This window comes from Antechinus flavipes, chromosome 4 (assembly GCF_016432865.1).
Source record: "Antechinus flavipes isolate AdamAnt ecotype Samford, QLD, Australia chromosome 4, AdamAnt_v2, whole genome shotgun sequence".
Classification (NCBI taxonomy): domain Eukaryota; kingdom Metazoa; phylum Chordata; class Mammalia; order Dasyuromorphia; family Dasyuridae; genus Antechinus; species Antechinus flavipes.
Genome location: NC_067401.1, coordinates 13403162 through 13422367, shown reverse-complemented (window position 1 = coordinate 13422367; position 19206 = coordinate 13403162). Strand labels below are relative to the sequence as shown.

Sequence of the window (19206 nt, the reverse complement as noted above, 5' to 3'; positions counted from 1 at the left end):
AAAAAACATGAAAATTTGCTTATTCAATGAATTGAAAGCCACATGCCTTTATAACCTTTGGATATGAATCCTTTAGCATTTTTCACAAATTAGGTGATATGAAACTATAGCCTCCCTTTTATGGGAAGCAACAGTCTGGTAAGGATGAAATTGCCCTGATGTTTATGAGACTCTTATTTATAATAACTGGCCTTGAAGCCCCTAATCCATTTAGCAGAGTTTTCATAACATTATGGAATTCTATATAAAAATAAAACATTCCATTACGCTTATTATTGAGAAGACAACACATTTGATTATTACACATCCACAGCGACCATCCTGAGGGACAGATTGATCGCTGAACAATAGCAATAACATTTCAGAAGAAACAAAAATTAAACAAACAAAACTAAGCCTGACTTGACAGGTTTCTGACAATATAAGAAACGGACAAATTCACCAACGGTCGGTATTCATAGTCGGTATTCACAGTCGGTATCCGGACAGTCACCGACTTCTAGCAGAGGAAGCCCAACCTCTCGGCAGATCTCGGTGCCTTCAGAGAGATTTCAAACCTGGGCATGGGGTGGGCAGAAGGGGGCTTTCAGGCGCACCCAAGATGACGGCAAGTCTTCCCATGTGAAGAAGGAGTGGTGGTCAGGTTAGGTGATGATTGACATCTCTTCCCGATCTCTGCTCTCAGACACTGAACTGACGATACTTTTCAAGTACTTGATGAATTCCACGCGGATCTCCTCAGGCTCCTCCTCCAGGTTGGAGTGGACCAGTTTCAGTTTGTTTAGAGGTGCGGCTGCAACGTGAAACAGAAGTGCATTGATCATTCCTCAGAGCATCCACCAAGCGCCAATCCCGAGTGAGGTGCCCGGCACTCAGGGGGAGTCTATGCTCTCGAGGAGCGGGCATGGAAGGGCTAAATATGAAGGGCATGGACGGGCAAAGGGCACAGTTGGGCTAAATATGAAGGGCACGGACAGAAACCAGCCTGAGATTGTGGAAAAGCGGGATGAAGACCTGGGGGAGAATAGCCAAGCTGAGAAAGGGGGAGGCATTGCCAAGACCAAGGCTCAGTGATGACAGAGGGAATGCCCCAAGTGCAGTCAGGATGGGGCCAGTTGTGAAGGGCTTGAAACACCAACCAGGGCAGTTGGTGCCCCTGACATCTAAGAGAGCAACCTGCTTAGCCACACTTGGGGTTGCTTGTTTTGGGAATTGAGGGGAAGACAGGACAGACCCAAGTGGGCTGGGGGAAAGAAAGCAGTGAGAGTGAAAGTGTAAGAGAGTGTGTGTGTGTGTGTGTGTGTGTATGCGTGCGTGCATAGAAACTGGATCCATTCAGAACTGAGGCCCAGTTGTGACTTTTAAATGCACAAGTCTCTAGAATTTTCTAATATTCTAAAATGAATAGTATTTAAGGTTGGTTTAAGGCAGGGTCAGCTCCAGCCCACCATCTGGCAATAATGAAGACCATCCCAACTATAGATCCCACTCCCACCAAAATCCCTTAAAACATGTTTTGTGCCAGACATACAATAGATACATAATAAATGCTTATGGAATGATTTTCCATTTACTTTGATTAGATGGTTCAGGAATTTATATTTTTGTCCTTCAGCTGGTTTTCTGACTCTTCTTAGCCCTATTTGGGTTTTTCTTGGAATAGTTGGCCATTTCCTTCTCCAGATCATTTTACAAATGAGGAAACTGAGGCAAATGGAGTTAAGTGTCTTGCCTAGGGTCATCCAGCTAGTAAGTGCCTCAGGCTGAATGTGAACTCATGAAGATGAGCCTTCCTGATTCTAAGCCTAAGTCCTCTTATCCACTTTGCACTAAATTGGAACAACAAGCAAAGGATAAAAGCAATGATGGTAATTTCCCAAACTATTATACAGTACCATTTCTGTAATATATAAGTCACACAACTGACTGGGGTTTTGCTTTAGATTTTTTTTACTTTACCACAGTGAAGACAGGAAATTGAAAGGAAATACCTAATTTTATTAATTATCTTCAATTAACGAACAAAAGCTCATTAAATGTGCTTGAAAAAATCATGAAAAAAACCAAACATTGCAGCCAGAATGTAACCTGAAGACACATTTTCATTTCATAGTTCATGGTCCAGAGTGTCAACAGATTTACCTAAAGTTATACATAATTACATTAGTTTGGTAATTAAATGTTTTTCATCTTAAGAGTTCTTTCCCCCCGCTTTTATCTCTGTTAGTCAGTGTGCTTTGGGGGGGAGGGGGAGCACCAGGAAAATGGGAGCTCCTGTCCAGCCTCTTAGATATGTATTTCTCAGTACTGCAAACTCTTGAGAGTTTGCTCACTTGAATTTCCTGAAACGAGTGAAATTCCGGGTTTCATCACTCATGTTTTATCTCCATAGATATGTTTGTAATGTGTCCAATTCTTCAAATATGTTGATATACTAGCATGTATAATAAGATAGTACCTTGCAAAATTCCCTACATACAGGGGGTACTAAATCTATGTTGAGGATGGTGGTAAAAACTTTTTGGGGGTACTTCTTTATCAAGATGACTATTAATATGATGGTAATCTCTCAGAGCGTCAGTTTTCTCATCTATATAACTGGATTGGATGAGGGGGTCTTTATGTCGATTTTATTTTATTATGTCAATTATGTTCCAATTGTGGGGGTTTTTCAAATAGACAGCAAAGGAACTAAGGTAAGATAGCAAGGAAAGCCCACAAGACTGTAAGCATCAGATCGGGGTCAATGAGACACACATTCATGGTTAGCCTTTAAGCTGTGAGAAGCTCCGCCACCAAAAGTGAGGAGGACTACTGAGAAAATACACAAAAAGAACCAAAGTTCTCTTTACAATGAGCATTTCCAGTCTCCTTACCCAAAGACAGGCTGCTCTTGTCCACTCCAGAGCCTGGCTTGTGGTGCGCAATTAGGAGACACTGATTGTCCTGCAGCAGCTGCTGCTGCACGAAGCAGGAATGCCACATTTCAATCTCCTTCAGGTGGCTGGGGATGTCAGCATTGAAGATGATCACCACCCCTTGAGAATCCTTCATGAGGGCGGGCCAGCACGATTCAAACCTGCCGAGGAAGACAAGAGCCTGGTCAGGGGGGATCTGCCCAGGGAGGGCTGTGTCTTTGAGAGTCTCGTCTGTTTGCAGTGAACATGTTCATTGATCTCAGTCCATCAAGACCAAGAAGAGACATTTACAGGCTTAAGGCCACAAACTGCTTTTAGAGAAAGCCATTTTTATAAGCCCCTATTTGCACACACACACACACACACACACACACAAGGGCAGTTAACTGGTGCAGTGGGCAGAGCACTGGGCTTAGAATTGGGAACACTCATCATCCTGAGTTCAAATCCAGCCTCAGACCCTCACTAGCTGTGCGACTCTGGGCAAGTCACCTCACTCTGCCTACCTCAGTTTCCTCATCTGTGAAATGAACTAGAGAAGGAAATGGGAAACCATTCCAGTATCTTTGCCAAGAATACCCAAAATGGGTCACAAAGAGTCAGACATGATGGAACGAACACACACACACACACACACACACACACACACACACTCACTCTCTCTCTCTCTCTCTCTCTCTCTCTCTGTTTGGCTCTGTCTCCCTCCCTCCCAATTTCCTCTATCTCTCTCTCCCTCCCTTCTCCCTGAGAAAACTGAAAAACACTTACTTTCTATCTCCTCCGCAGTCCCACAGCTCAAACTCACACCCTGTCCCTTTGTTGTTGCTAGTTACTTGGGGGTTTTCAAATTCCAGGATCCTAAAGACACAAATGTATTTGGGAGACATAATGCGTCTGGTGCTCCCCGAACATCCCCCCAGCCCCAGACAGGAGGAAAGGAAAACCTTCAGAAGACAAATCAGGGCTCGGAACTCACCTCACACCCTGCGTTGGGTTATACTCAGTGATGTCAGAGGACTCCGTCAGGAAGTTAGCCAGGACAGTTTTGCCGCTCTGTGCAGAGTGATAGCATTTTTATTTTGTTCCACTAAAAGTTGGGTTCACAGAGTCACAGGAATTGAAATCAGAAAGACCCTTAACTGACACGCAGTACAACATATTCTCAAAGAGCTATCCCATTGCAATGGGCCAAGTCACTTTACTTGGTCTGTTTCAACAGTGAGAACAATTGGGCTAATTGGCGTCTGTGGTTCCATTCACGAGCCCATAACTGATGTTCTCTAAGCTCCTCCCAGGATCAGTGCCTGTCAGTATAAAACCTGAGGCTCTGGCCATGGGAGCTTGATTCTGCTAGCCAGAAAAAGTTCCTTTCTGTCCCGTTGGAAAACAAGGGTCAAAGAAGCAGGAAGGAGGGCATCAGACTCCCAGATGGTCTGAGTCTCAGCTGTGTCTGTTTTACTGGTGTAACTTTGGGCAAGACATTTATTTCACCTCCCTGGGTCTCAGTTTATTTGTTAAATCAGGGGGTCAGTCTAGATGACCTCTAAGGGTTCTAGTGCCCTGAGATCTGTTCCTATGGTTTTTATCAAGTGACTTCATCTCCTGGATCCCGAGTTAATTCATTTGCAAAATGAGAGGCTGATCATTTAAGGCTGGGGGGGGGGGAGGGGTCACTTTTTTATGGGTCTTAGACCCCTTTGGAACTCACGTGATGTTTATGGGTCCTTGGTGGAATTTTATAATTTTGGGGGATAACAAAGGAAATTCTATTGAAATAGTTATCAAAAATATATTTTTCAAAAAGTTTCGTGCCCCCGGTTACGGGTCCTTGTTCTAAAGGCTCTTCCTCTAGCTTTGGTCTGCTCATCTTTGCCCCCGGGTCTCAGTTTCTCCTACAAACTCCAACAGAACGCACACTCCCCCAAGGCAACGTCTGTTTCTGCCTTTCGGGGTCTAACCCCAATCTAGTACAGAATTTAGCCCTAGAGGAAGCCCTTGGGAAAAGCTAGTTGATTGGCTGATCCATGAGGGGACTGGGCTAGATATTTAAGGGGGGAGGGTTCTTTCGGCAGCAAACCTACCATTCCTCTGACTCTGCGAGCCCCTCACCCTCTCCAAGCCTCAGTTTCCACGTTTGTCAAAAGAGGGGATTCGATGGCAAGGATTCAGGCTCTGGGTCTGTGATCTAAGTCGCTTGCCCTCCCCGGGTCTCAGTTTCTCCACCGGCCGAAGGTGGGGGCCACCCCCGCCCCCTCCCCACAACCCCTCCTCCAAACCTAACCCGGTAGCACCGCCCCAAGGGAGGACGGAGGATTCGAATCGGGTCCGCCCTCGCCCTTCACTTCCGCCCGTTTCCCAAAGGAAGACACTGAGGTTCGGGGGGGGCTACACAGCCCGCAAGCCGCCCCCCTCACCCTACCGCCCGCCGCGCCCACCTCACAAGGCCCCACGAACAGGATCTTGGCCTTAAGCATGGCGCCGGCCCTGTTCGCCCGGGCATCTCCCGCCGCCAGGCCTGGGCCCCAGCCCGCAGGCGCCGCCGTTGCCAGGACTCCGAGATCCGCGTAGGGCGTGGCCTAGAAGAAAGTTCTTGCTGATTTGCTACCCTTGTGTTTCCATGGTTACAAGGGCGGGGCAGGCAGGCGCGCTCGCTGCGCAGCCGCAGTTTCTCAGTGAGCGCGCGCGAGTGCGCACGGCGGCGGTGGCGACGATACTGGCGACGGTTTAACTGCTCCGGGTTCCCTAGTTCCCTGACCCTACCTTGACCTCGCAGTCACTCTGTATAGCGCCCCCTATCTTCTCATTTTAGGCTTAGGAAGGGGCCGGGGCTTTTTAGACGCAGGCCCACAGACTCACTGATTCAGAGCTGGAAGGCATTTCAGGGATCCCCCCTCCCCCCCTTCGCTTTTTACAATGGGAGAAACTGAGGCCCAGAGAGGGGAAGTGACACGGTCAGGGTCACACAGCAGCCCCTGTAAATGCCTTCCTCTGCCGTCTTGCCTGGCCAGGTCCTGGGGGGGGAGGGGTTTGGGGGCCCTGAGCCCTTCCCCCATGGGCTTTGACCCCATTATCTTAGACCCGAGTCAGTACCCTGGACCCGAACCTCGGAAACCAGAATATTTGTTCGTTCCGAAGGTGTCGGTACCGTTTAAAGTGACAATGAGGATAAAAAAGCATTGCCTCGTTTTGACCTAAATTGAGTCCCTTCCTCACTGTCCCCCCAATGTTACCCCCCCCCCCAAGGCTTGTTTTAATTCTGGAAATGTGAGACATTTGTGTGACGGCTGCTCCCTTATTGGTGCCGGTCCTGTATCTCCCAGACACCCCAGAAACGGGGTCCATCAGCGCCCCCGATTCAATCCCAGCCGGTCATCTTTCCCTCCAAACGGCTTCTCTTTCCCCTCCTCATCCCCCAGGATGTCACCTGAGAACCGCGACTCCTCCCGGAAGCCTGGGATAGAGCTGGAGGGAGGGGCTAAGCCGTCCCACTTCAACCCCCTTTTTACCTTCTGAGTCAACGCAGGAATGACACAGTTCTGTCAGAAGGGGGAGCAAGAGCGCTCTCTAAATGGACTTTATTCTTCAGTTTTGGGTTTTTTTCCCCTTGTCTCCATCCTCTAGTCCAACCTTTTATCACCCCATGCCTAATTTTTTTTCATTTAAGCCTTTGCTAAAATACTTCGGTTGATGGAGAATCACTATCTTCTGAGACTTCCTATTTTGGATGACTATCCAAACTTTCTAATAAGATGATTAATTATCCGCAAGTTCTTCCTTAAATGAACTTTAAATTTGTATCTTCACACCATCCGCTGTTCTTCGTTTTACTTGGATGAATAAAACTGATGTAGTCTCCCATGGGAATATTTTTCAGATATTCAGGTAGAGGTTAAGGCCATTTAATTCTTTTCTAAATCAAGAATTTTTTTTTTTTTTACTTATTTTTTATTTTAATTCGACAAAGGAGCGTCAAGAAAAGGAGAGGCTTGATAACATCCCCACCACCGGCTAGTAGGGGAAGAGAAGAGGACATTTTGCTTTCCATGGTACCATGCTTGGCCAATTATAGGGCTTGATTTCCTGGCAGGAAATATCAGGTTCACTCATGTATTGATAGATCTGTTTGTCCCTGTTAAGACTCACCTGCAGGGTTAGAGACTTGGTACTGTTTGCAGTCAACCATATAAAACTTTTTTTAAAGTAACTTACGGTTGTTGCACATCAAACTACATTTCCTGTTTTTATGCCTTTGGACTGATTGTCCTCCAAGCCTAGAATGCTCTCCCTTCTCACCCTTAGATTCCCTCTCTTCGAGATTCAGCTTAAATCTCGCCTTCAGGAGGCCTTACCTGTTCCTGACTTACCTCCAACTAGGTACATACCTAGCTCCATACGTCTTTGTTAGAAAGTAAACTCCTTAACAGCAAGGACTACGGTTATTGTCTGGCTTTGCTGGTGCTTAATAAATGCTTGTTGACCAAGTCAATGATATGATCATATTATCAGATTAAATTGAATCTAGAGCTAGAAGGGACTTTATATAGATTATATAGCCCATCAGTTCAAAACTCAAATAGGGCCATGTAGAAAACCACATAGTAACATCGAGTTCTGTGTTTTATTTGTTAACTGTTTCCCAATTATATTTTAATCAGGTTCAGGTTCACTGTCTGCATGGCTCTGATCTAGCTGAACTTCATTTTATAGATGAGGAAACTACTTTAAGATAGGAGTGTGTTTCAGGGACAAACTAATGGAATCAAATGTTTAGGCTGGAGGCAGATTTTTTACTAGAGACCTAAATGTGTGACTAAAACGTTTGAATTTTATTTGGTAAACAGTGGGAGAAGGAGGACCCCGAAGGCTCGTTCTTACTGTTGTAAGATTTCTGTTTGAGATTCCTTCCACTGAAGGCAGAGGAAAATGCTATTTGCAGTAGGACTTGGCAAGAATCTCTAACTAAACAAACTTACTCAATGAGCTATTATAGAGAAAAAGGTGGCAAGTTCACAATGTACAGCCTCTGGAATTGTCTCAGCTCCCTCTTGCATGGACAAGTTAGGAATTCAGAGCATAACTACTCTATCTCCCTTCAGGGTTATAATCCCTGAGCAGTTGGGGATTGTTTTTCTAATACCATTATTGCTTACAACCCCCCACAGGTGTACTTTTCTTTATCATTATGTCAGCCAGACTTAATTAGCTTTTTTCTGGGGTAATTGGGGTTAAGTGACTTGCCCAGGGTCACACAGCTAGGAAGTGTTAAGTGTCTGAGATCAGATTTTGAACTCCGGTCCTCCTGACTCCAGGGTCTATTGCATCACCTAGTTACCCCCTTAATTAGCTTTTAGAAAGGGTATTTACAAATCAGTAAGAATAGTTAGCACAAAAATACTCCTCCAAAGTCTATTGACACATTATCCCATTATCCATATAGAATCCAGAGAGAGAGAGGTGCTCTAGCTTAGAGAACTCCGGGGGAAAGAGACAATTCACAGCTGCTGGATGCTGGAAGTCCCTTTATTCTCTTTGTAAGTTTCCCTTATGTTTTTGTCCTGGGCTCTTTGTAGAATCTTACAGCTCTTTCTTGGGATAGTGTTGGGGACTGCAATGATCTTGACATCTCTTGGAGTTCTACTTGCTGAAAACAGAAGAACTAATGAAATCTTGGTTTGTCTTAATGATAATTTCATTCTTCCAAAGGTAAAAGAAATGACAAGGGAGATTACTATTAGAGTCCTGATTCTGAACAAGAAAGCTACTGAAAGAGAAATGACCAGGACCTGAGGGTAAGTGGTCATTCCACATTAGAATTTGGGATCTTGAAGCAAGAGGAAGGTAAGCATCATCTAATAGATGATTACTTTGTAATTCATACATTGTATTTTACAAAAGCATATTTCAAAGGATTCAGAGAAAGAACAGATAGAGTATCATCTAAAGTTTTCATTCAGAAGAGGTAGGAAGCTCTCGAGAATAAAATTCTGAAGACATAAATAGAAATTATTTCGGGGAGAAAGAAAAAAAGGGGGTTTGGGACGTATTTAAAGAGTTCAAACCGCATATCAAACAAACTGTATATCATATCCTAAATGCAAATGCTGTCCTACTCTCAGTGATCTTTTCAAGATTATAAAGAAATGGAGAATTCTCACTCAAATGGAGAAAGATCATGGTCCTAATTTTCAAAAAAGGGGAGAGATTGCAGCTGTAATTCATTGAACTTGATTTAAATTCTTGGCAAAATCCTAAGATTTTGATTTAGATTTATTATTAAAGGAATGGTTTATGAGCATTTAGAAAGAAAAGCAGAAATAGCTAAGAGCCAGTATGATTTTTATCAATAACTAGTAACGTTAGATTAATATCATTTCCTTTTTTGACAGTAAATTATTGGATTGGTAATTCTGGAGAATGCTTATATATTATAACTAGATTTCACTGAAAGATTTGATAAATTCTCTCATGTTCTTCTGCACAAGGTGGAGATATGGCAACTAGTTAGATGGATTTGGAACTGATGAGTGATCTGGTTCGAGGAAAAATCATGGGATCACTTTAAGGAAATGTCCTTGGCCCAGTAATGCTTAATAATTTTTTTATTAGTGTCTAAGATGAAATCATAGATGTCATTGTTCTCAGATTTGCATTTGACACATAGCTGGGAAATGAGAGACTCTAAAGTGATTTCTACAATGGACTGCACTGAATAAGATAAAATTTGAATCAACAAATTTAATAGATGTAATCAATCAAGTATTTATTGCATACCTACTCTGTGCCAGATTCCCATAAAAGTACTCTAGGGAATTTTAGCAGACTGCACATTCACTATGCGGCAAAGTATGACATTGCCTAATAGTGAATGTGCAATCTGCAAAATGACATTGTGGCTAAAACTCCATCCAGTTCTCTGTCTCCCATTTTAGGAGGTACCATTTGCTCAGCATGTCAACCAAAGGGAGATCAGGGTGATGAAGTGACTGCAAATTATGTCATAGGATCATCAACTGAAGAACTAGGTATGGTTAGCTTGGAAAAGAGAATATGATAGTTGTCTTCTAGTGTGGAAAAGTCTCTTATATGGAAAAGGGATCAGAGGCTTGTTAGAGTTGGCCTCTGAGGGCAGAAACAGGAATGACGAATAGACAGTAAGAGAGAGATTTCAGCTCAATATTAGGAAAGACTTCCTTGCAATGAGAACTTTGCAGAAGTAGAACATGCTACAATATTGCTTTGGGCAATAACGAATTCTCCTTCCCAAGAGTTTTTTGTGCCTAGGTTAAATGAATACTCATCAGAGTGTTGGAGAGGGAGGCGTTCTAGGTAGTCTTTAAGGCTAGATCCAAGTCCCATTCTCTGGTTTTGCAGGATTATGAAGGATATGTTGAAGAGGGAAATGCCTGGAGGCAGAGAGATCAGTTAGAGGCTACTTATAGCAGCCTGGGCAAGAGGTGACTAATCTGAAGGCAACTAAGATTGAACAAGAGGGGAGGGATGTGAGAGATGCTGTAAAATTAAACTTTATTGGACTTGAAACTGAATGTGGGAGGTGAGGGAGAGGGAAGAGTCAAGGATCACTCCAAGATTTTGAATATGATTAACTAGAAAATTTGGGGGCTCATCAACTGAAATGAAGAAATTAGGAAAAGGAATATTTGTTTTCTAGACAGATAATGAATTTAATTTGATCACCGAATTGGAAGGACAAGTCTGTATGGCAGACAAGTGACATTAATAGGACTTCATTTATGGGAACGGTGGATAAGACTACACGAAAGTGGCCACTTTCTGTCTTCCTTTATCTCTGTATAAACTCTTTCCATCCTTTAAGACCCAGCTTGAATCCCACCTACTCTATAAAGCCTCCTTGGCTATTTCAGCCTACACGGATCTATTCTTTCTTTGAAGGTTTTTCATAGATATTAGAATCAGTATAATTTAATGTTTAATTGCATACCTTTTTTAAATTCTCCTGTTGGTACAGCCAAACTTCCCTAAATTAGTTTTGATCAGAAGTCTTATTTCTTTCATATTTCAAGGATTGTTGCTATTTTTCATGTGTATATTCTATCAACTGATGAGGAATACAATCCATCTATACTTTAGTAGTTTCACCATTTTCTGTGCCTTGTCACTTCTATCCCCAATTGTCATTGTGATGTATAAAAAAGTTCAAGAGACATAATTTCTGGGCAATTAATCATTTTATTTAACCATGCTAGTGATAATAACAAAAGGTGAGGGGGGCTCTTTAATGCCAAAGATCCCTCATGAAATCCACTCAATGCTCATATACTTTTGGAAGAGGGTGTTGTGTTCCTGAGGATGGCAATCACTTCTGATTGGTTAGCAGTGAATGAGGAAATAGAAAAGGAGAAAACTGTAGTACTGATTTAATAACCAATTTGATAATTGGTTATTAATATGAGAGAAATAATTTCTTTCATCATCTAGTGACCAAAATTTGAGAGATAGTATAATATGTGGAAGAGCACTGAATCTGAATCTGAACTCATGATCTGTTACGTGCTACCTGGATGATCTTAAGGAAATCACTCCACTTTTCTGGGCCTCAGTTTTTCCATATGTAAAACAAAGGGCTTAGACTAGAATCTCGGGGTTTCTTAAACTTTCTCTATTTGTCACCCTTTTTTGCTTGAGAAATTTTTATGTGACCCTGGGTATACAGGTATATAAGATAGGTCTATAAATCAAACACTGACTGAATAAATCATAATTTCATGACCCTCCACATTCACTTAGGAGATCCCATATGGAGTTATGACCCGCAATTTAAGAAGCTGGGGACAGAGGACCTCGAAGATCCCGTCCAACCCTAAGACCCATAATCCTAAAATCCTATGATGGTTGCGTTTAGCTTGGCAAGTCTTTGGAAAACAGACATACTCCCAATTTGCCAGGCTGGATGCCCAGGCCCAATTTGAAATCTTCTAGCACAGCCTCAAGAAGCTCTGTGTTACATGGGATATTGGAGTGGAATTTGAGTGGAGGAGTCAAGCTACAGAAAACTCTGACAATTAGTGACACAGGCTGTCTAGGGACATGGGGGGCTCTCTCTGGGGGTCTTCCTGTGGCACATTGCAGAAAGCCTCAAGTCATTGAGACCCCCTGGATGATTTCATGCACTTCCAAGGCTGGCCATTCTGACTCACTCTAGACTCTAGAGTCCTCCCTGTCTGTCGCTTTTGTCCTTCTGCTCCTCTCCTGCAATGCTTTTCCTTCCCTCCTGCGCCTCTTGGAGTCCCTATTTCCTTCGAAGCTCTCCTACAGGAGACCTTTTAATTACCGTCCCCCCAAGTACTCTTCCCTCCATGAAGGCACTTTGGTCTCATTGGTTTATGCGTCAGATGGCATGGATGCCCCTCAGTGTTCATCCACACCTGCCTCCTTCCTTTGCTTTCAACAACCATGGATTCGATTAATAAGTTAACCTGGTGTGGAGCTGATTGTGTATCTTGGCCACCAGGTGGCAGCACTCTCAGATCATCCACCCAGTGGCTGGGATTTTCCCAGAGGCCCCAGCACCCATCTATTAGCCCTTAGGCGCCTCCTCTTCTCCCTCCCCAGTTAGGGGCTGCAGCAGGCCCTGGTTCTCTAAAGTCATGGAAACCACAGTTTTGGTAGCTGCATCTGCCATTTGGGAAAGTGCTTTCAAGTGAACACACTTTATTGCATCTCATCCATCAGCAGTCCTGGCAAGAACAAGAATAGACCACTGGCAGAACCATTCTGTGCCCTTTTGTCAGAGGGGGGACCACGGATGTGGATATTGCATCTACTCTCAGGCTCGGTTATTATGGTGGGTGGTTTCCTGAGCTGCTTATTTTTTATTTTTTGTTAGGAGGGTAGTTCTCTGAATTGTATGGGGTAGAGGGACATTCTTGTAAATGAAAAGAATATATTAACAAAAGAACTAATTTTTTAAAGGGCTATTCTCTGAAGTGTTCAGCTTAATTATCTCTCACCAATCCTTCCAATTATTTCTCAAAATGGGGGGGGAAAGTGTCCTCCTATGAAATTCCCACTTTTCCCCCAAAGGGCAGGAGTTATAATTTCAGGGTCTCTTTTCAGAGATCTGGGGCTTCAAGGATATGTTGTTGGTTTGTTGCCCCCATCTTGCCTGTTAATGTAACTCCCTGAACCCTCTAGGACATCTCACCTACTGTGCCGTCACAGCAGAGACAGTTTGGAACCATTGTCAATCTGATGGTTGTTGGTTTGACTGATAGTGTGCACAGTTTTGCTTCTTTCCTTTTCTCTCTTGTGCTTTCAAATGCACTTTCAGAAGTCTTTGTAAGAGTTACCAAGGCCTGGTAAGTTCACTTCTGCAGCATCTCTCTGATTTACCTCCTTCTCTCCTCTGACACTGCCCCTCCCTCAGTGCAGACCCTCACTCACTCCTGGACTACTTCAGTAGCTTCTATGGGGAGGGGTCTGCCTGCCTCAAGGCGCTCCCTACTTTAGTCTGTCTTCTACTTGGTCACCAAAGGGATTTCCTCTAGTGTAGGTCTTACCATGTCACCTCCCTCCTCAATGAACTCAGTGTCTCCCTACAGCCTCCAGGATCAAATACAAAATGCTCTGTTTGGCATTCAAAGTCCCCTCGGACCTCTTCCACTCTTATTCCTTATTCCCTAAACTCTCCTAGGCAGTGACATTGGCCTCCGGGCTGTTCCAGGAACAAGACACTCCATCTCTCAGCTCCACCTGGAATGCTCTCCCTGACTTCCTTCAAATCCCCACTATTGGCAGTGCCCTTTACAGCCAGGATCTTTCTGCCCATTGGAATACTGTTTCCAATGCTATCTTCCCTTAAACCTCCCCTATTTCCTTAACTAGACTTTAACCTTACTTCCAATCCCCATAATAAACCTCTGCGCCGCCAGAAGGGAGTTCCCCAAAACTCCCTACCCTTGTGGCAAAACCTACCCTGAACCCCAAATCCTAACCACTGGACCTCATTTAACTCCCTGACCACCAGAAACCCTAATTTCATTTGGGTTCCCCAAATCCAAACCTCATCAGAATCACTATATTGTATAAATTAATATTAAAGTAGAGGTTAGCTATTACAATACCACATGTAATAGAAGTATTAATATTACACATGACTTCTTATAAGTTATTCAAAATTATTGTTATTTTATGTGAAAGACTGGTTTGTATATTTAAAAAAAACCTTCCCCCCAAAAAATAAACATAAAAAAATAAAAAGAAATCCCCATTAAGAATCTTGATCTAAGAAACACTGTCCATTCCTCTTAGCATCCCTCTGTTGCTTCTCTCTTTGCCATATTGTTTGTACACTCATCTGTGTGTTGTTTCTTCTGTTAGTCCATGAGCTCCTGGAAAACAAGCACCTTACCACTACACACCTGTCAGATTGCTTAAAATACCAGGAAAAGAGAATGATGAATGTTGGAAGGAATATGGGAAAACTGGCACAATTATATGTTGGTGGAGTTGTGAACAGATCCTGCCATTCTGGAGAGCAATATGGAACTATGCCCAAAGGGCTACCAAAGAGCTGCATGTCCTTTGGTCCAGCAATGTCTCTACTGGGCTTAAATCCCAAAGAGATTGTAAAGGACAGAAAGGGACCCACACGTACAAAAATGTTTGTGGCAGCCCTTTTTGTAATGGCAAGGAACTAGGAACTGAGTGGGGGCCTATCAGTTGGAGAACGTTACGGAATACTATTGTTCTATAGGAAATGATCAGGAGGATGATTTCAAAAAAGCCTGGAGAGACTTACATGAACTGATACTGAGTGAAGTGCAGAACCAACAGAACATTGTAGATAGCAACAAAATTATGTGATGATCAATTCTGATGGATCCGGTTCTTTTTAACAATGAAATGATTCAGACCAGTTCCAATAGACCTGTGATGGAGAGAGCCACCTGCAATCAGAGAGGACTGTGGGAACTAAGTGTGGATCACAACATAGCATTTTCACTCTTTTTGTTATTGTTTGCTTATATTTTGTTTTCTTTCTCATTTTTTTTCTTTTTGACCTGATTTTTCTTGTTCAGCATGATAATTGTGGAAAAATATATAGAGGAATTATACATGTTTAACATACACTGGATCACTTGCTGAAGGGAGGGAGTGGGGAAAAGAGAGAAAAAATGAGAACACAGGATTTTGTAGAAGTGAATGTCGAAAATTATTCATGTATATATTTTGAAAATAAAAAACTATAATTAAAATGAACAAGGAAAACAAGCACCTTTTAAAAAAAAGCCTTTCTTTGTCTCCCCAGGACTTAACACAGAGCCTTCCATATAGTAGGTGTTTAATATATGCTTATTGAATTGACTTGATTCTCCAAGGGAAAGGGGAAAAAAAAAGTCAAACATTCTGAACTTCTTAGAAATGAGTCCTATGTATGTAAGGGATTTTTATTATAAAGTTTCAAGATGTATTGCTCCATTGCCTTCATTTTAAATTATATAGGGCTTACTTTAGACAGTTTAATAAATAATCTCCAGAAAGTAGAGGGAGCAATATGGTATTTGGCAGAGGTAAGGACTGGATGACCTAACAGATTTTTTTTTATATTTAATTCTGTGACTCCATTCAATAAAATCTCTCACAAGCACATAAAGAAATGATATTGAGATATTTCAAATACTTTCTATAAATTATTTAAAGGATTTAATATAGACTCCCCAGTCATAAAATATTTAATTTGAACGGGTCTTCTATAGTTTCTGGTTTGGGTTTTTTTTTTTTACTACTAGAAGATATGTTGTAGATTTATAGTATCATTAAGGACATGGCTGGGAAATATCTAGAAAGTGATACTGTGATTACCAGAGTTTGTTTCTTCAAGAACAGGTTGTGCCAGACTAACTATTATCATTTCCTTTCCTGGTATATGAAGGGAATGCTATTGATGTAGTTTGCCTAGATCTTAGTAAAGCTTTTCATAAACTATTGCTCATCCTATTCTCATGGAGAAAAAAATATTGCTCATATTATTCTCATGGAGTAGATGGAAAATATGGATTAGACAATAATGCAATCCAATAAACTCATAACTGGTTGGATAAACAGATTCGAAGAGGAGTTGTTAAGGGTTCAATGTCAATATGGCAGGAAGTCTCCAGTAAAGAACTGCAGGGCTCTGTGTTTAGCTAACCTTGTACTGCTTATCATTTGTGTGATTTGAATAAAGGAATAAATGGCAGAATCTGCAAATGTCCCGGAACTGGAAGGAAGCACTTACTGGGTGGGGAGGAGGATGTGCAATCTGTGTGCAAAGAATGGGGATGAATTGGAGATCTGTGTAATGTCTTAGAAGCTAGAGTTCAATAGGGATAAATGAAATTACAGCATTTGGGTGCAAATAAATCAATTTTGTAAATAAGTATAAGATGGAAGGGCAGGAATGGGAAGCAGTTCTGAAAGGTTTTAGTGTACTGAGAACTCAACATGTCAGGAGTGTGATGTAGTCGCCAACTCTCAGACAACCATTGACAATCTCGGGCTTGTCAGCATGGGCCTAATTTCTGGGAATAGGCTGGTGAGAGTCTCATTGTTCTCTGCCCTCCTCAGACTGCATCTGGAGAGTCGTGGTCAGTTTTATACCCCAAGGGTAAGGTGTTTATTAATAAGCAGAGAGTGCATAGAAAAAGGCAGCCAGGAGTTTGAGATCATGACATGAGGTTTGGTTGAAGGAACTGTACATGTTTATCATGGAGAAAAGAAGACTCCTTGGACACATGATAATTTTCTGCCCTGTTGAAGAGAGGGATTGAGTTTGTTTTGTTTGGCTTCAGAGTACAGGACCAGGAGTAATAGGTAGAAATTGTGAAGAGGCAAATTTAAACTTGCTATCAGGGAAAAGAGTTTGAGCTGTCCTGAAGTGGCATGGGCTGATTCAAGAGGCAGAGGGATGCCCTCCTCGGAGGTCTTCAAGGGGAGATGGACAGTCATTTGTCAGGTATGTTACATGGAGATTCCTTTTGCATCAAAACAGCCAATGTTTGAATTCCCTTCCAACTCAGTTTCCATGGCTCTGTGAGATGCTTTCAAGGGCCCTGGAAGATCAGATGAGCCCGAGCCCTGCCAAAGCTCAGAGTGCAGACATGCAGAAGAGCCAGGGTATGAACCCAGGAAATGGAGGTAGCCCCAAAAAAGCTAAATGTGTATCCCATCTAAATGTGTACATGGAGGGTGGGGCCTGGTCCTGGCACAAAGTCCTACACCAGCAATTGGCCCTGAAGGTTATGAGCAAATGTAAGAAAAAAAAAACACCAAATAAGTTGAAGAAATAAAGACACACAAGAGACAAACCCAGAATAAGAGGTCAATAACTATCATCTGAGCCTCAGGGGGGACAATGACTCAGCCACAAGGACTAAACAAGCCCCTGGAAGAAATGAAGCAAAAGATAAAAAATGAAATTATGAGTGAGCTGAGATCCCTGGTGGAATGAATGGGAGGGAGAATAAATAGCTTGAAACAGAGAGCGGAAAGCCTTACCTTAAAAACAAGAGTCCCTGAAACTTGGGAAGAAGCAGACAGAACTCAATGACTCTCTGAAACAAGAAATACTAAAGCAAAATCGAAAGAAAAAAAAATAGAAGCAAATGTAAGAAATTTGCTATCAAAACACTGATCTGTAAAATGGGTCAAGGAGAAATAGTCTAAGAGTCATCAGAATCCCTGAAAACTGCAATCAGATGAGACTCTGGAAGTTACATTTCAAGAAAACAGAAACTGAAAACTATTGAAATTAGAGGAAAAAGTTTAGATGCTAAGAAGGCATCAGTTACCTTTTAAAAGAAATGCCCCAAAACAAAATCCCAAAATGTCACAATCCAAATCCAGAGCTTCTAGGTTTTTTTAAATATGTATGAAAAGCCCACCATGGGGTAGCTAGGTGACCACTAGGCACTGTGTTAAAAAATACAAAATGTCCTCAAGGAGTTCACAGACTAATGGGAGAGACAACATGTAAACAACTGCGTATCAAACAAGATAAACTTAAAAAAAATAGTGAATAGTGAAAATTTGTGGTTTCCTGTGCAATCCTCTCTTCTGTTCTTTGCATATGGAAATATTCAAGTTTGTTGGTATTTGTCAAGTCCAGAATAGCAAAAACATTAAAATGAAAAAAAAAATGAGTGAAAAGAAACACACAATTTGGATTGGCACGGGTATTTCTGAAACCTTGGAAAACTCATACTGAGCTTCTGCTGTGCTGGCTGCATCTTCTATGGAAGGCTTATGGAAAGAGTCAGACCAGAATCACAACACAATGAGGAGGCATGGAGGGACGAGATCTCTATCAGTGGAGACGGTCTCCAAACACAGATCGGTTGGAATAATGGAGTGCCTGAACAACATAGGGAATGAGACATTCTGGAAAAGGAGGTTTTCAAAAAAAAAAATATGTTAGTTCTACCAGCTGTTTTGGATTAAAGTTCATGATGAAGTTTAAGTTTCTTTCTAACAGTTTTGCTTTGGTAAAGGACATTTTTTCTTAATTAAATATAAATTTATTATTTTAACACCCTAACACTTAATATACCAACTTTCTTCTATGGCTTCCCCAACCAACTTAGAACATTTTCAAACATATGTTAGCTGGGAAAAAGAAATATTTAAATCTGAAATATTTAATTAAGTTCTAGAATGCATCACTTTCTTAAAAGATAGAGATATATGTGATTATATATCTAGTTAGTTACATCTAGATATGGCACTATTCACCTATACATCTATACATCTGTTCATTGTTGATGTTCAGGCTTAGATATAAAAATAATGTTCAGTTGTATCCTACTCTTCATGAGCCCATTTGGAGTTTTCTTGGCAAAGATACTGAAACAGTTTGCCATTTCCTTCTCCAGCTCATTTTATAGATGAGAAACTGAGGCAAACAGGATTAAATGATTTGTCCTGGGTCACGTAGCTAGAAAATGTCTGAGGTCATATTGGAACTCAGATCTTTTTGGCTTGGCACTCTATATACTGCCTCATCTTGAGGCCACTCCACATTTAGTCTATGTATCTTGTATACCTGTTTACTTATATAGCATCTCTCCCCTATTAGAATGTAAGCTCCTTGCGCACAGAAACTGTTTTTTGCTTTTTCTTTGTATCTTCAAGTCCTTAAGGCATACTTGTTGATTGGTTGATCTTTAAAAACATATTGATGTTTTCTTTTCTATCAAAAACACATTTTATATAAATGTTTCATGGACCTATTATGTATTTTTAAAATCTCTTAATTTTTTTTTTTGCCTGT

General features: G+C 41.8%; 2 protein-coding genes across 3 annotated transcripts in view; one reads left to right on the top strand and one right to left on the bottom strand.

The window, feature by feature from the left end:
• Window positions 1-269: 269 nt before the first annotated feature.
• Window positions 270-5511, bottom strand: IFT22 (intraflagellar transport 22). Of its 2 annotated transcripts, none has more exons than XM_051991831.1 (5): window positions 5354-5511; window positions 3895-3971; window positions 3687-3776; window positions 2877-3079; window positions 270-793 (listed from the first exon to the last, which is right to left on the bottom strand). In XM_051991831.1, exons 1-5 carry the CDS (start codon window positions 5390-5392, stop codon window positions 645-647), a joined length of 558 nt encoding a protein of 185 aa, XP_051847791.1. In that variant the 5' UTR covers window positions 5393-5511; the 3' UTR covers window positions 270-644. The 2 variants fall into 2 exon arrangements, with proteins under 2 accessions (XP_051847791.1, XP_051847792.1); XM_051991832.1 differs by lacking the exon at window positions 5354-5511 and adding an exon at window positions 5000-5108.
• Window positions 5512-8392: 2881 nt separating this feature from the next.
• The window catches only part of COL26A1 (collagen type XXVI alpha 1 chain), a 198318-nt gene continuing 187504 nt past the window's right edge, over window positions 8393-19206 (top strand). The window contains exons 1-2 of the mRNA XM_051991829.1: window positions 8393-8449; window positions 8622-8707. The gene's annotated coding sequence lies outside the window, so the exon portion shown is untranslated. The remainder of the gene's footprint in view (window positions 8450-8621; window positions 8708-19206) is intronic.